We start from the raw sequence: 17,600 nt of genomic DNA, 5'->3' as shown, positions 1-17,600 counted from the left end.
CATATTTCATTCGTCTGTAGATGTGCTCCACAGAAAAATGGGACAGATTAACCTAAAATAAGTACATTTCTTCATTGACTTAGATCGGCTCGCTGAAAAGACCAAACGACTTCTTCCTGTGATTGTGCCTCGTTCCTTGTCTCGCTCCATCTGTCTCTCTCTCACACACACACACACACACACACACACACACACACACACACACACACACACACACACACACACACACACACACACACACACACACACACACACACACACAATATTATATTAGATTGTGTGTGCAATTTTTCTGTGGATATTTCCATTCCACACTTTTAAATATCTAATCAAAGGAATAGATGTATCTTTCTTTATTGACTTATCAGCAGATCGGCTCGCTGAATATTTCGCAAGGTGGACGTAGGCTATGGGTGGTTGTTCTGGTTTTATACCATGTTTAATGTGCTTTTATATTTCGTATTTTGCATGTAGTGTGTTTAAGCTTTTATTGTCTTTGGGGTTTACTTGTGGGTTTTATTGGGTTGATGACGTTTATTTGTGTGCTTGTTTTTACTTGCATGTTGTGTTTAAGGAATGCAGCGGTTTTTTTTGTTACTTATTCCAAACATTTGAATATTTGAATATATATATTTTAGATTTTTATTAATAAACGTTTTAAACGTACCCGTGGTAATCTGGCTCCTCCTTGGTTATACAGTTGCTCTCCAGCCGATCAGAAAGCATCCTGTAAGGTCTTCTCCCCTTTCCCCCCATCCTCCTTACAGATAGACCAATCTTCCTGTGATTGTGTCTTGCCCCTTGTCTAGCTCCATCACACACACACACACACACACACACACACACACACACACACACACACACACACACACACACACACACACACACACACACACCCTCTACCCTTTCTTCCAACTCAAGCCCCCAAATCCCAGTTCATAAGATTAAAACATGTGAAGAAAAGTGTCTTTCTGATGCTTTGCGTTTCATCGCTAATATCAACCGTCAGAAAGCAAGACTGGAGCGGCAGCGCCATCTCTTGCTAAAAATAGGTAACGACAGCTCAAGATTGACTGAAACTTGCTGAAGTTTATCTGCTGTCAGTAAATTATTTAGGAAGTCGTTGACAGAGAGAACGACACCATTAAACCGTAGTGACCCATTAGCTAGTATTTAATGAATAAATCTTTAATGTTTTTCTGATGAAGATGTAGAATACAAATCTTTCCCAGGAGGATAATCACAACAATTTTGCCCCATGTAATGCCACATTTTGCAGGAATCGTTATTTTGCTGTGATGAGGTAAACGCGCACGCTTCACACAGGAAATTTGACTTTGAATATTTATTTGTAGTACATATTAGAACAAGGGTTATTATCAAACAGAATATATCCTCAAGGTGAGGTGATTCTCTAACAAAAATAGCATATATATACGCGGTTCCACTAAATGTAAATTTCTTCTAAATAAAAAGAAAATGCCCAGTGCAGTCTGGAGCTAAACTTGATCTGTGACGGGGGGAGCCTCTGGTCTGTCAGCCGCCCTCGGTCCCCACAACGCAGTCCCCAATAAGTGGTCCTCACAAGACAAGGTGTGTGTAACTAATCCACAGTGAGCAGCAGCAGTGTTGGGGGTTCAAGGTCACACAGGCATCTGCATCTGTGTGTATTCGTCCTGAACCTGCAGGTCGTCCAGACGAGGCTCAGCGTCGTCCGCGTCAAGCTGGAACACAGAGGACCAGCAGGTCAAGGGTCAATATCAGACAGCACTGTGGTAGGGACCAGCAAGGGTGTGTGTTTGTGAGTGTGTAGCTCACACAGTGTATCTCAAGGGGGCTGAAGATGTATCGAATATCTAAACCTTAAATTGAGGGTATTTAGCAGGCGCCTTTGTCCAAAGCGATTTATACACACATTCACACACCGACGGAGGCGTCAACCGTACAGGGCGACAGACAGCTCGACTGGAGCCGTTAGGGGGAGGCTTCTTGCTCAGGGGACACCTTGACACTCCACCAGGAAAAGCCGGGGATCGAACTAGCAACCCTACGGTTACAAGTCTACCTCCTTAGCTACTGACGCCCGAAGATGCGTATTAGTGCGTGTGTGTGTGCAAGTCACATACTGTATCTCCCTGGGGGTGAAGATGCGTGTATGCGTGTGTGTGTGTGTGTGTGTGTGTGTGTGTGTAACTCCCACATTGTATCTCACAGGAGGTGCAGATGTGTGTGTGTGTGTGTGTGTGTGTGTGTCTGTATGTGTGTGTGTAACTCACACACTGTATCTCACAGGGGTGAAGACACATGAGTGTGTGTGCATGCGTGTGTGTAACTCACACACTGTATCTCGCGGTGGGTGAAGATGCGGGGCAGCAGCAATCTCTTTACAGGGATGGTGAGGAGCAGGACAAAAGGGAAGGCCAGTGCGGCGGCCGTGGACATGACGACCCACAGCAGAGACAGACAAAGCAGCTGCACGCAGGTGAACAGGTGCATCCGCACCGTCCGCACCTGCACACACACACACACACACACACAATACACACGTTTATACACGTACATATACATCTACACAGAGAGGGCATGCACAGACACAGCACAGACTCAAACACACATGTACTGTGTAATGATGAAGAACTACCTCAACGTAAACACACACACATACATGCCACGCAAGCACAACCACGCCAACGCACACACGCCAACACAAACACACTCAATGCACACATATGCAACACACTGACACACATACACACAGCACATAAATGTCATGCACACATATAAACACACACACACTGTACTATATATACTCTCGATACACACAGACTAGTCTGTTTTATACGACCACAAACGCCACCCCAACACTAAGCTCCAGTGTTTCAGGCTCCAGGGCTGGGGGGGGGGGTCTGACCTTGGTGACATAGCTGAGGTCAGGGTGGTACTTGGCGGGCATCATGAGCAGCAGCAAGCGGTCGGTCAGCTGGATGCCGTTCAGCGACATGACCCCCATGTAGAGGAAGATCCCGAACAGGACGGGCAGAGGAATCTGTCTCAGGACCTCCCCCATGACGATGGACAGGCCTGCGCATGCACGTGCACGCGCACACACACACACACACACACACACACACACACACACACACACACACACACACACACACACACACACACACACCTCTTAAACTACAAACACGACTACAAACAAAGCTTTTTAATAACCACATTCTGGTTTTGGTGGTTTTCGCTTGTGTTGTATGCACTGTATTGTATTGTACTGAGCTATTTTATGCAATTTTTTTACTCTACTGCACTATATTGTAATGTATTCTATTGCTCTGCACTGTATTTTGTTTAACTCTATTGTACTGCATTGTACTGAGCTCTTTCTTCTGATCCCTTGGAGCATTCGGAGCATCTTCAGCTAACGGCGTTCAGCATGCATCGCTCATGACTATTAGATATGGATGACAACAACAGAACACAGCGCTAATGGTTCCCCTCGTTAGCGACGGCACCGCAGACCCACCGACCAGCACGGCCACCAGGAACCCGGTCACCCTCTGCTCCTTGACCTCCTGGACACGGGGCTTGTCTCCTGGGGCGACGGCCTTGCTCATCACGGTTAGGGCGTTGGTGTGCGTGACGGAGCGCACGGTGGCGGCCGACAGCCAGGGCAGGCCGAACATGGCGGAGATCCCGCCCACCGCCACGATGATCAGCAGGTCCAGGTGGAAGCCCGTCCCCTTGGTAAGCATGCGCTCCTTTTTGCTACAAATCAGCCTGGGGAGACATGCGCTAGCGGGTTAGCTGTTAGTGGTTAACGGTAAGCTGTCAGTGGTTAGCAGTTTTTTTTTCTTTCAAATATGCATATCAAAGTCGGACAATGTGTGCATCCAAATGTGTGTGCATGCATGTGTGTGTGTGGGTGTGTGTGTGTGTGTATATGTGTGTGTGTTCCTATGCGTGACTGTAGGATTGTTTAAGTGTCTGTTTGTGTGTGTGTGTGTGTAGATGTGCGTGTGTGTGTGCATGTGTAGATGTTTAAATGTGTGTGTGGTCCTACGCGGTGATCTGGGACTCCATGAAGACGAGGATGAAGACGAGGATGGCTGGCAGGACGCTGGCGCACATCATCCACACAGGAAACTGTCCGTCGGAGCCCAGCGGGGAGATGAACCAATCACGCTTCTCCGGCGTGGATACCGAGAAGCCACTGGGCACGCTCAGTTTCTGGGAACAGGAAACAGGAAAAATACTGTCAAACTGCCTTGACTTATTCACATAGCGGCCATATTGGTTCTAGAATCTTTGGAAACCATGGCAACCTCGATGCATTAGAAGTTCAATGGCATTTAAAGTTCTACATTCCGTTTCCCAAACCAGGTAGCATTGAAAAGCATTTCCATTGAGTTGTCATGGTTTCAACCAGGATTCAAGAAGGTTTTTGTGGAGTATCTATATCAAGAGTGAGGAGGGGAACCCCTTCAGCGTGTTGATGATGTCGTGGACTGTGGTTCAAACATTCAGAGCAGATGTTGTCATCTCACCTGGGTGTAGGCGTCGGCAATACTCCAGTCCACCAGCACCATGATGAGGATAGCAATGGGGACGCCAAAGTCTCCGATGATCCGCCGTAGCTGAAGAACAACAAAGCAATATTAATATTCAAATCATGAAGCAATATTTAGTAGTCAGGTTACCATTGGACTGAATCCTGCCCAAGTACCTATGAACCTCCATTCTTAAAGCTTCATTTTACGACATAATATGTGAACAAACTCATCATTATAGTACATTTAGTAAACGTCATTGTAGGAAGGGGGTTAGAGCATCTTCCTCCAGGATGCAAACAGGTCCATTGAAGATAGGCTGGGACTTGAAGGGAAACACCTTAGCTACTACTGCACTGTCCTTCCCGCGTTATGGACAGAGCATTGCAGAACACACACCTAATGGGCCCAACCCCTCACTCACCCTGCCGGGGAAGAAGACGCTGTTTTTGAACTTGCGGAGGTAGAAGGCCATGAGGAAGGTTCCGGACATAAGCACCAGGGACAGGAGGGCGGTGTTGGGCTCTCCCACAACCTTCCCAGCAGGGCTCACATCCAGGGTGGAGTTGAACGGGTACAAGGTCTCGTTGATGGGGGCGGAGCAGTTGCTTTTCAGAGGGTGCTCTTGGAAGATCTGGGGACCAGATAGGCCAGCACACACTGAAGATACGAGGAGTTTGAGCAAGGCACTAGCTGCACTTTGGTTAAGGGTTAGTGGTTTCATTCCCTGTGTCGCAGAAACATATAATGATAAAGGCAGTGGAAATTGTGGAAAAGGTTAGAAATGATGGACAGGTCAAACTGCTGACATGTTTGGTGTCTTTCATCTTTCTGCCAAGGTACCCGGGTTAGCCTCTGCATGAGAACCATCAAACCCCACCTTGACCAGCTTGGAGAAGGTCTCGTAGATGAAGATGAAGGAGATGAGGAAGGAGAAGATCTCCTGGGTGAAGCGGGAGACGAAGCGGACCAGGAAGCTGCCCTCGAAGGCCACGGTGAGAACCACGATCAGGACCAACCAGAACCCGATCCACACCCGCGCCGTCAGGTACTCCATCTCAGTCTGCTTGCAGAACTGGACCCGGCATGAGAAGATCAATTCACACGTGGAATTGTGAACACATGGTGGAGATCGTTGTATTTGCGTTATTGTTTTGTTAATATCAGCTACTAGTTCATACCGAGGGTTAAAAGGTGACATATTACACAACCAGGTGCGAGTGTGATAAGCCATAACAAGCCGTTTAAAAAATGTGCCTCTTCTGACATCACAAGTGGGCGTGTCTGCCTAGATGTGTGCTGAATAGATTAGCAAATTTGGCTAAAGTACACTGGGTAGGCTGGTAGAATGAATCATCCAGCAAACATCTAGGTGGACACGCCCACCTGTGATGTCAGAAAAGGCCGATTTTCAAAACGGCTTGTAACGGCTGATCCCACTCACAACTTTTAGGTGTTTGCATTCAAATGGTAAAAACAATTTGCAACAACTACCGGAATATTCTATTTCTTTAATATTGACAATGTTTTAAAATACAATTCTTTGGAAGTTCCCATAAGTAAGTTGTTAAAAACGTCGCTTCGACCAAACGCCACATAGAGTACTGCACCCACCGAGTAGAAGGCTTCCTCAAACACCAGCAGGGGCCCTGAGAAGCCCACTATGAGCAGCGGCTGGGCTCCCAGGATGCTGAACACCAGGCCATGTAGCGCCGTGGCAACGATCAACTCAGACACGCCGATCAGCCCTTCAGTCTTCTCACCTGTGACGATGACCGAATGCCATTAATACAATATTATAGATGTAATACTCATATTTATTTTAATCTTGTCTTGGTCGTGTGTGTCTCCCAACTGTAATGCTTGCTGTCTATGTCATGCGTATGTGATAATATCTTTGAAATTTCCGGTTTAATAAAGTCTATTGCATCATATCGTGTCTGGCTCATATCCTTCTGGCTGGGCCGCGATTGGTCTACATGGGTTTGAAACCAACGAGCCACTACACACTCTACACCCGGATTGTGATTTGATAACTGCTAAATCTGCTGCTCAGACCAGGTGATATTTCCTCCATGAAAGACAGAGGAGTGACATAGAGAGGACTATTCCTTCGCATTCCTTTGGGCTCAAATCAACCGTAACGAGCAGATAAAGAGTTCCATCACTGTGTGGACTGAATGTGGACCGGGACAGTGCCGGTGCGTTGGGGTACCGGCCCTGGGTGGACTGTTGAGAGGAACAGTCCCAGGGCCTTCGGGGGCCAGCCCGGCCGCACCATACGTACCCAGGAGGCCTCCGAAGGTGATGGCCGGCGACAGGGCGGCGAAGTATATGAAGATGACGGCGGCCATGCACTGGGGGTTCATGGCGTCCCGGATGTCGGTGAGGTACTGGGGGTACCGCCGCGCCACGTCCTTCACCAGCCCCCCGAACAGACGACCCGTCCGCCTCAGGGGGTCGTCGCCGGGCTTGGACGGGTCCGGGGCGCCTGGGGACGGGAGGGTAGACCGTGAGGGGTTCATTTTGGAGTGGAGAGTTTATCTGGAAACACCGGTGCTGTACCTGAGGAAAACTAGACCACTGGACCATTTCTAGACCAGTAGATTGAGTCCACATCGAGAAGGCTTCTAGAACACATTCTCTCTGAGCTTGGATTAGGCTTTTACGTGATAAATGATCTGAAACCTGTTTGCTGAGCCGAATTTGATCCCTGCATCTAGAAGACAGACCATACGTAACCACATCTTAAAGTCACTTCGACCACATCAAGATCACATCTAGAAGACCACATCTGGGCCTTTCTTGGCATTCATCAGAATCCTGTACTAATCTAAGACTAGAAAACCCCTAGAAGTCACATAGATAGACCACCTACATTTCTTTGAACTTGGAGGGCCCCTGAAAGCCCTTCAAGACTAGGTCACCTCTGATACCTGGACCTGAGAACTGTATCTCTGTATCTCTGTATCTCTGTATCTCTTCTCACCCGCGTCCTTGAAGCCTTCGGGTTCCTTGGTGGCCGCGCCGCCGTCAATGCTCTTGCGGAGCATGTCTCTCTGGAAGTGGGAGACGGAGCGCAGCATGTCGTCTCCCTCCATCTCCGATGGCGGGAGGACCACGCTGCTGTCCAGGAAGCAGTTGATGGCCGTCAGCAGGTCCTGCCGTTCGTCTGCCATGTAGGCCGCCTCGTGGAACTTCTGCAAAAGAAACGGGGAAAACTGGGGTTTTGACATACGATAAACTGTGGTAGATTTTGTGCAAATTCACTTCAGATTTAGTAATTCGCTTATCAGTTGTATTGACTATATCCACAAATCCACACAGCTTGAATTCTGTGAGATTGACGACTCGGACCTTGTCGGACATGAGTGTGGAGATTGAGCGTCCAATCTGGTGGTAGTCGATGTTGGCGGTGGGCGGGCCCAGAAGCAGGAAGAGGAAACGGACAGGAACCGGAACTTCCAGAACCGACTCCAGCGGGACCGCCTCCTGGAGCCGAACGAAGGCCATGGAGGGCTGGTCCAGGAAGCCCACGCTGCCTGGAGAGACACAGACCAGGCTCACACATCTCCAGTCCACATCTGAGGGGGCACCTAAGCAACATCTAGGTGACGTGTAGACCACATCTAGATACGGTTGCGTGGTCGTCGTTGCCTTCCAGTGGCAGATAGTGGTTACGTACCTACTAGGACCACGGTGGCTTCAGCCTTCTCAGGGATCTTCTCCAGTAACTTCAGCTCCTGTTTGGACCTTGAGCGACGCAAAGGGTGGAACTCTCTCTAGAGAAGACAGAAAGACACACACACACACATGCGCACAAAGAGAGGTCAAAGGTAGGTATCAAACTACAACATCATCCTTGACCCCCCCCCCCTTGCCCTATCGACGGCCATCAGACACCTCATTCCTGTCCGGCTCCAGTTCTGTGTCTCCGTGGTAACCGTCTCCCCCAGATCCCCCGGTCTGTCTCTGGGAGGGGTCGGGGTGGGTGACCACGCCTCCTTTGAGGGGGGTCATGCTTGCCGCCGGGACGTTCCTGCTGTAGGAGCTGAACTCCTTCTCACGGCTCGGATGACTGGGGAGCACACACATGCATGCACGCACACACACGCACACACACGCACATACACACGAACGCACACACACAGACACATTCATGTAACCATGCTAAGAGATGCTGAGTTTAACAAGTTGGTGAAAACCCCGGCGACGGAGGCTGCGTGTACCTGTGTTTGAGCAGCAGGGCTCTCAGGACGTTGCCGCGGTCCTCGGCTCTGATCTGGTCCGAGATCACCATCTGCTCCACCACCTGCTGGGCGATGCCCGGGAGGGTCTTCTGGTCCAGGTCCAGCAGAACCGCGCCTACACACAGAGGACCATTGTCCTGTTAATCAATCTCTCAGTGATAAGTGGATGAGAGGAAGTGGATGAGAGGAAGTGGATGAGGAACAAACAGGAACTCATTTACACTATGAGCACACCTTATAAATTATTAGATATAGATATTTACATCATCTCATTGAATAAAAAAAAGAGAATATATTGCCCTTAGCTGCATCTGGGGTCGTAGTATTTATGACCCCCGCGCCTAACCCTGCCCCGCCCAAACCTAAGCCCGCCCGGCCCACTGCCCCAGTGCACCATGGGAGAGGGTCCTGCGTAGCTCCAGCAGGGAGCGGAAGGAGAGCGAGGCGACGTGGGGACGCCCCCACCTCTCCGTCTCCTCCTCCACGTCTTCCTCAAACTTGATCCAGCGCGCCGTCTCGCGCCACTGGACCTGCTGGTTCTGGTCTACCACCAGCTCGTTCAGCTCCACAAACACCTGGTACACACACACATACACACAAACACATGAACATATACTGTATATACACTCTATATACACAAACACCTGGTACACACAGACATACACATGAACATATACTGAATATACACTCTATATACACTAACACCTGGTACACACAGACATACACATGAACATATACTGTATATACACTCTATATATACAAACACCTGGGTATACAGATGAACATATACTGTATATACACTATATATACACAAACAACTGGGTATACACATGAACATATACTATATATACACTATATATACACAAACACCTGGATACACATACACATCAATATCTATATGTATATTCAAAAACACCTGGGATACACATATACACATGAATATATATATATATATATATATATATATATATATGTATATACAAAGACGCCTGCGACACACATACACATGAATATACAGGTATATACAGTGGGGCAAAAAAGTATTTAGTCAGCCACCAATTGTGCAAGTTCTCCCACTTAAAAAGACGAGAGAGGCCTGTAATTTTCATCATAGGTAAACCTCAGCTATGAGAGACAAAATGAAAAAAAAAAATCTAGAAAATCACATTGTCTGATTTTTTAAGAATTTATTTGCAAATTATGGTGGAAAATAAGTATTTGGTCACCTACAAACCAGCAAGATTTCTGGCTGTCACAGACCTGTAACTTCTTCTTTAAGAGGCTCCTCTGTCCTCCACTCGCTACGTGTATTAATGGCACCTGTTTGAACTCCTTATCAGTATAAAAGACACCTGTCCACAACCTCAAACAGTCACACTCCAAACTCCACTATGGCCAAGACCAAAGAGCTGTCAAAGGACACCAGAAACACAATTGTAGACCTGCACCAGGCTGGGAAGTCTGAATCTGCAATAGGTAAGCAGCTTGGTGTGAAGAAATCAACTGTGGGAGCAATTATTAGGAAATGGAATACATACAAGACCACTGATAATCTCCTCGATCTGGGGCTCCACGCAAGATCTCACCCTGTGGGGTCAAAATGATCACAAGAACGGTGAACAAAAATCCCAGAACCACACGGGGGGACCTAGTGAATGACCTCCAGAGAGCTGGGACGAAAGTAACAAAGGCTACCATCACTAACACACTACGCCGCCAGGGACTCAAATCCTGCAGTGCCAGACGTGTACCCCTGCTAAAGCCAGTGCATGTCCGGGCCCGTTTGAAGTTTGCTAGAGAGCATTTGGATGAACCAGAACAGGATTGGGAGAATGTCATATGGTCAGATGAAACCAAAATAGAACTTTTTTTAAAAACTCAACTCTTCGTGTTTGGAGGAGAAAGAATGCTGAGTTGCATCCAAAGAACACCATACCTACAGTGAAGCATGGGGGTGGAAACATCATGCTTTGGGGCTGTTTTTCTGCCAAGGGACCAGGACGTCTGATCCGTGTGACGGAAAGAATGAATGGGGCCATGTATCGTGAGATTTTGATTGAAAACCTCCTTCCATCAGCAAGGGCACTGAAGATGAAACGTGGCTGGGTCTTTCAGCATGACAATGAACCCAAACACACCGCCCGGGCAACGAAGGAGTGGCTTCGTAAGAAGCATTTCAAGGTCCTGGAGTGGCCTAGCCAGTCTCCAGATCTCAACCCCATAGAAAATCTTTGGAGGGAGTTGAAAGTCTGTGTTGCCCAGCGAAGGCCCAAAAACATCACTGCTCTAGAGGAGATCTGCATGGAGGAATGGGCCAAAATACCAGCAGCAGTGTGTGAAAACCTTGTAAAGACTTACAGAAAACGTTTGACCTCTGTCATTGCCAACAAAGGGCATGTAACAAAGTATTGAGATGACCTTTTGTTATTGACCAAATACTTATTTTCCACCATAATTTGCAAATAAATTCTTTAAAAATCAGACAGTGATTTTCTAGATTTTTTTTTTTCATTTTGTCTCTCATAGCTGAGGTTTACCTATGATGAAAATTACAGGCCTCTCTCATCTTTTTAAGTGGGAGAACTTGCACAATTGGTGGCTGACTAAATACTTTTTTGCCCCACTGTATATATACACAAACACCTGGGAAACACAGTACACACACATATATATATATATATATATATATACAGGGTGCGATTTGCCGGTGGGGATGGTGGGGATTATCCCCCCCTCTGGTTTACACGTCCTACCCTCTGCTGAATTATTTTTATCCTCGGTGGGAATAAAAATTATCCCCCCCACCCAAAGTATTTTCACCATTACATCGTAATAATTAACAACCAAAATACACAGGGTCCGTCTTCATTTTGAAACATTTTAAAATGTTTCTCAAAATTATCCCCCCCTCTGGTTTTTTCACAAATCGCACCCTGTATATATATATATATATATATATATACTGTATTTAGTTAAACAAACACACGCATAAAGGAGATATACACATGCACAATTACGTCCAGATAGACAGATGAACAGACACACATACACAAACACAAACACACACACATAAAAAACACACAAACACACATGAAGATAACTCAGATCATTTGGATAATTTATTTCATTCATGAAACAACTTGAAAAGTTGAAAAGCATTACAAGCTCAGAATCCCTTATCTTAGGCGTCAACACTTACTCCTACAAAATAATTATTTACACAACTCAGAGATTAAAACACTACAAACAAGCATCCCCCAACCAAACAATAACACACAGTTAATATCCCAGACAGAGCCTGGGTTCTCTGTGGTTCTACTGGGTTCCAGCGGGCCTACCTTGCTGTCCTGGGCCATTTGCCGGAGCTGATCCAGCTGGACCATCTTCCACCCCTGGACAATGTGAGTCCGACCAGATACCTGCAGGGTCTGAGGGTTTGGACCCCAACACGACCCCTATCCCTCCCCTCTAGCCTCTCTCTCCACTTTTATCTCCCCCTCTCCTCTTTCTCTATCTCTCGAACCCCACCCTCATCATCTCAACCCGACACTCACCACCCAGACCTCCTATTCAGCCGCTTAAGACTCAGGTTAAGACTCTTGATCCTGCTCTCCCCCCCCCCCGTTCACACCTGTAAACAAGCGCCCCATCAGGTGGGAACCGGAGGGGGAACACCGGTGGGAAGGGTTCAACACTGCACCCAAACACCACCAACTAAATCTCTGCTTTGTTGGTGGCGTTATGAGAATAGGAAACATTGGGCTAGCTTTGGGAGAATGCAATCTTTCACACGGCACTTTGTTTAACTTGAGGAACACTCTGTAAGCTAGGATATTCAAGCTGATTTGGAATGTAACTGATTTGGAATGTAACTGACTTGGAATCAAACTGATTCGGAATCAAACTGACTTGGAATCCCACATCAGACCACTCTATTTGGCCGATTCCAGAGGTGATCTTGGCCTCGGGGCGGGGCTGGGGGGGGGGGAGGACTGACCTCGTGCGGAGAGCGGTCCGGTTTGGGGTTGTGGCCGGCGGTCTCTGAGCGGGGGTCCCCGGAGACGTAAACAAGCGGTCCCCTGGCGCTCTTGCTGACCAGGTGACGTCGCATGGCCGAGACATCATCCAATCGGTGACCTGGGCGGGATGAGGTCAACCGGGATAACATTGGTGGGAAGGTATGAGAAAGGACCACACACACAGAGACACACACACAAATACAAATACACACAGACAAACACACTCACACAAACACACACTGCACACATACACTCGTGTACGTACGCACACACACACACAAACACAAATACAAACTGCACACAAACATTTGTGTATGTACGCGCACACACACACACACACACACACACACATACACACAAATGCACACGTACCCGCATACAAACACATGCACACAAACACGCTCAAAAATACACACACACACACACACACAAACACAAACACACACATACAGCAACAAACAAACACACACACCCTTCATGGGAAGGTGTTCTGAGACAGGTGAGTGGTTCTCAGGCTTGGCTGAGCATCATTTAGCGTTGAGCCACGATGACGCAGGTCTTCTAATCTGTCCTTTCACACGCATCTCTCCGGACACAAAGACCTGGCCTGGACCTCCAAGCCTCAGACAACACATTCCCACATCGCCAGGGACAAGGTTGGGATATAAACTCTCTTCCCCCTCTAACCCGCGGGTCGGAACACCACGCAGGGACTGCTCCAGCGAGAGCAGAAGAGACCTATCCGATGCCGAGGTCTAGGAGCAAGTCTCCAACCAAAACACGTTTAACGCAAAAAGCATGCAATTAGAGAGATTTAGAAACACAGACAGGTAGGAAAATAGCTAAACATTTCTTACAAACATCACAGAAAACAAGGAGCATGAACTCACCTTTGAGCGAATCCCTTCTCAAAAATAGTTTTTACTACAGATTGTAGAACATTCAGATTTGACCATTCGGAATTTTATATATACATGTGGTATCCCCAGTTTACTAAGCCATGAATACAACAGGCACACGCCTCATCCTTCCAGCAGAACTTATTCTGGTACTAACAGCATTAGGCGTCCCTCTGGGCAAAAACTTGTTCTTACAAATCTCTTTAATGTCTCATAGATCATTGCATGTTTTCATCTCTGGCAGAGCTGAGTCACCACTTAATCATAATCAGAAAGACCGCCCTAGTCCCCAGTGCAAATACAAACACACACAGACAGGCACTCGCATACACGCGCAGGCACACACAGACTCACACTATCTCATACACAAGAACGCACACACACACACACACACACACACACTCATGAACACACACACCCACTCATGAATACACAAACACGAGTACACGCACATGCACACATGCAGAAACACTCACACACAAACACACACACACACACACACACACACACACACACACACACACACACACACACACACACACACACACACACACACTATACACTTACACAAACAGAATCAGGCATGAGAGAGGTCCTTGTGATGGAGTGTGTAGGATGACCATTGTTTCTCAACAAGGGATCATATGACAAACATCTGACACACAAAACAAAACACACAAATACACATGCACAAACAACAGACAAACCACTCAACAAAACGCCTCAAGCTTGGCAGCAAATGAGATTATCCCCCTGCTACTGGCTAGCCACGCGTTCACCTGTTGGCTAAAAGTTTACCCTTTAACCGGTAGCTCCTGGTTTAGCCGCTCTGGCTAGCTCGAAGATCACCTGTTACCTGCTAGCTACGAATTAACTTGTTGCTGGCTAGCTAGCTACAAGTTTAGCTGCTAACAGGTAGCTATAAGTCCACCTGTAACCTACTGGGTACAAGGTCACATACTACCTGCTATCTACAAGTTCACCTGCTCTCTATTAGCTATAAGTTCACCTGCTACCTGCTGGCAACAAGTTCACCTCCTAACTGCCAGCTAAAAGTTCAGCCACTACTGGCTAGCTACAAGTTCACCTGCTTCCTGCTAGCTACTGTCTGCTACAAGTTGACCTGTTTGCCTGATGTACGTTGAGACTCACTCTTGATCCCATCCAGGTCAATGGAGGCCAGGGTCTCACTCTCATCTGGAAGGCCCCAGGTCTCTCTGCCCTGCAGCATGTAGCTGCCACACCGGCCATTAGGGGGCGCTGCCCTGGAGGACACAACAACATGAACATATGATTTGCATCCTGACCAGTACAACAGGCGTTGTGCTGTGTCAGTGCTCGTCCACTGTATGTATAACAGACTCCATCTGGAAGTCCTGTCCTACTCTAAATCAGCATGCTTGTGGGGTTACCTTGGACTGTTTTATAGCACTAGAACTATGGGATGTTTTTGAGTGTCCGACTCACTCAGTTTGTCTGTTGTTCAATGGCTGATGGTCACCTGGTGCTCTCACTGTTGCCACGGTGACCGGGTGGGATGGAGACGCACTGATGGCCTGGGGAAAAACACATTGTCATCTGTGTGAGTGTGTGTGTGTGTGCGTGTGTGCACGCATGTGTGTTAACTGCACACACACAGATTATTTGTCAATTGTTTTCATATTTGTGTGAGTGTGTGTGTGCATTTATTTGTGTGTGTGTGCGTGTTTGTTTTTGTGTGTGTGTTTGTGTGTGTGTGTTTTTGTGTGGGTGTGTGTTTGTGTGTATGTGTGTGTGTGTGTGTGTGTTTGTGTCTGTGTTTGTGTCTGTGTGTATGTATTTGTGCGTTTCTTGGTGCGTATGCGTGTTTGTGTGCGGATGAATGTGTGTGCCGACGGTTGCATCTGTGTGTGTGTGTGTTTATGTGTGTGTGTTTGCATGCGTGTATGTTTGTGTGTGCGTGTGTGTGTCACCTGCTCCTCCTCCTCTTCCTCTATGGGGGGGGCCGTGGTGCTGGAGGCGGAGCCTCTGCGTGACCCCGCCCCCTCCCTGCCACGGGCCTTCTTCTGCTCAGGAGGCCTGGCGATTGGCTGGTGAACATGGAGCACGCTGTGGCGATGCTCTGGGGACACAAGACACCTTCATCACCATCAAATCATCATCATCATTTATCATCATCGTCACATCATCATCATCATCATTACCATAATCATCCTCATCATCTTCATCGACTTCACATTCATCCCCATTCTCCCCACCTCCTCAACCATTCTCATCAACCAGAGTAAAACTCAAAATTAATTATGGAATTAAATATCATTGATATTTTTCTGTGGCGCTTTGAGCCCATTGTTTTTACGTTGTAAAGGAAACATCTTCTTTTTACTTTTCTGTTGTTTTCGATGTTGAATTTGAAGCGAATTAATTTGTAACTGAATGCAGAGTTATCCTGTTTTGATGGACCAATCAGAATCAATTATTCAACCATGCTGTGGACTAATGCCAATAGTAATGAGAACACAGGCCCTCCTACCCTCTATGTCTTTGGGGTGAACAGCTCTGTATCTCTCGGGGGTACCGCTCGTCTGGAGTATCTGTTGGAAGCACGGCAGGCCCAGAGTCTTATCCAGCTCCTGCTCTTCATCATCCTCATCATCACGAACAGCAGAGTGTGGGGGGGTCGGGAACGGCTGTCAGAGAGGAGGAGGAGGAGGAAGAGGAGGTGGAGGAGGTGGAGGGGATGGAGGGAGGAGAGGTAGAGGACAGAGAACAAGAGGAGGAGGAGAAGGAGAAAGAGGAGAAGAAAGAGCAGAGAGGTGAAGAGGAGGAGGAGAAGGAGGATGGGAAGGAGGGGGAGGAGTAAAAGGGAGGAGTGGAGGAGTGGAGAGGAGAGGGGAGAGGAGAGAGGAGAGGAGGAAGAGGAGAAGAAAGAAGAGAGAGGAGAGGAGTTGGGGGGAGAAGGAGGAGAAGAAAGAGGAGAGAGGAGGGAGGAGAGGAGGTGGAGGAGGAGGAGGGGATGGAGGGAGGAGAGGTAGAGGACAGAGAACAAGAGGAGGAGGAGAAGGAGAAAGAGGAGAAGAAAGAGCAGAGAGGTGAAGAGGAGGAGGAGAAGGAGGATGGGAAGGAGGGGGAGGAGTAAAAGGGAGGAGTGGAGGAGTGGAGAGGAGAGGGGAGAGGAGAGAGGAGAGGAGGAAGAGGAGAAGAAAGAAGAGAGAGGAGAGGAGTTGGGGGAGAAGGAGGAGAAGAAAGAGGAGAGAGGAGGGAGGAGAGGAGGTGGGGGGAGAAGGAGGAGAAGAAAGAGGAGAGAGGAGGGAGGAGAGGAGGTGGGGGGAGAAGGAGGAGAAGAAAGAGGAGAGAGGAGGGAGGAGAGGAGGTGGGGGGAGAAGGAGGAGAAGAAAGAGGAGAGAGGAGGGAGGAGAGGAGGTGGGGGGAGGATGGGAAAGAGGAGGAGAGGATGAAAAGTGGATGAGAGGAGGGGGAGAGGGAGAGGAGGCGGAGGAGAGGAGAGAGGAGGCGGAGGAGTAGAAGGAAGGAGTGGAGGAGTGGAGAGGAGAGAAGAGGGAAGAGGCGAGAGGAGAGGGGGAGGAGGAGAGGGACTAGAAAATATGGAGATGTGGAGAGAAGGAAATAGGATGAGAGAAGAGAGGAGAGAGGAGGGGGGAGGACGGAGAGGAGAGGATGAGAGAGGAGAGAGGAGAGGAGAGGACAGAAGTGGGGAGCAGAGTCGATAAGAAGAGATAGAAGAGCAGTCATGAGCCAGACAGACCTACAAAAGGTAACAGGTTGATGTGAATGAGTCACTCTGTCTCCAGTATGGCTTAATCTGTGTTTAAATGTTTCCGTCACCATGGTGATGCCCCGGGGAGCCGTGGAGCCGGCGGAGTCGGGGTCCTTCTGGCTCAT

The 17,600-nt window shown here is 48.1% G+C and overlaps 1 protein-coding gene across 1 annotated transcript; it reads right to left on the bottom strand.

Annotated features, from left to right (window-relative positions):
• Positions 1 to 1,643: 1,643 nt before the first annotated feature.
• On the bottom strand, positions 1,644 to 17,600 carry slc4a2a (solute carrier family 4 member 2a; the record flags this gene model as incomplete). Its single annotated transcript, XM_079750615.1, has 22 exons — positions 1,644 to 1,724; positions 2,338 to 2,511; positions 2,912 to 3,081; positions 3,527 to 3,780; positions 4,064 to 4,230; positions 4,548 to 4,637; positions 4,975 to 5,184; positions 5,431 to 5,625; positions 6,165 to 6,313; positions 6,838 to 7,041; positions 7,540 to 7,750; positions 7,908 to 8,088; positions 8,232 to 8,332; positions 8,454 to 8,628; positions 8,780 to 8,915; positions 9,195 to 9,375; positions 12,139 to 12,192; positions 12,798 to 12,937; positions 14,871 to 14,983; positions 15,735 to 15,819; positions 16,231 to 16,387; positions 17,544 to 17,600. The coding sequence occupies 22 exons, from the start codon at positions 17,598 to 17,600 to the stop codon at positions 1,644 to 1,646; spliced, it is 3,285 nt and encodes a 1,094-aa protein (XP_079606741.1).

Source organism: Pollachius pollachius, assembly GCF_949987615.1.
Source record: "Pollachius pollachius genome assembly, chromosome: 14".
NCBI lineage: Eukaryota > Metazoa > Chordata > Actinopteri > Gadiformes > Gadidae > Pollachius > Pollachius pollachius.
The sequence above is the reverse complement of the archived record's forward strand: the minus strand, read 5'-3'. Positions and strand labels throughout refer to the sequence as shown.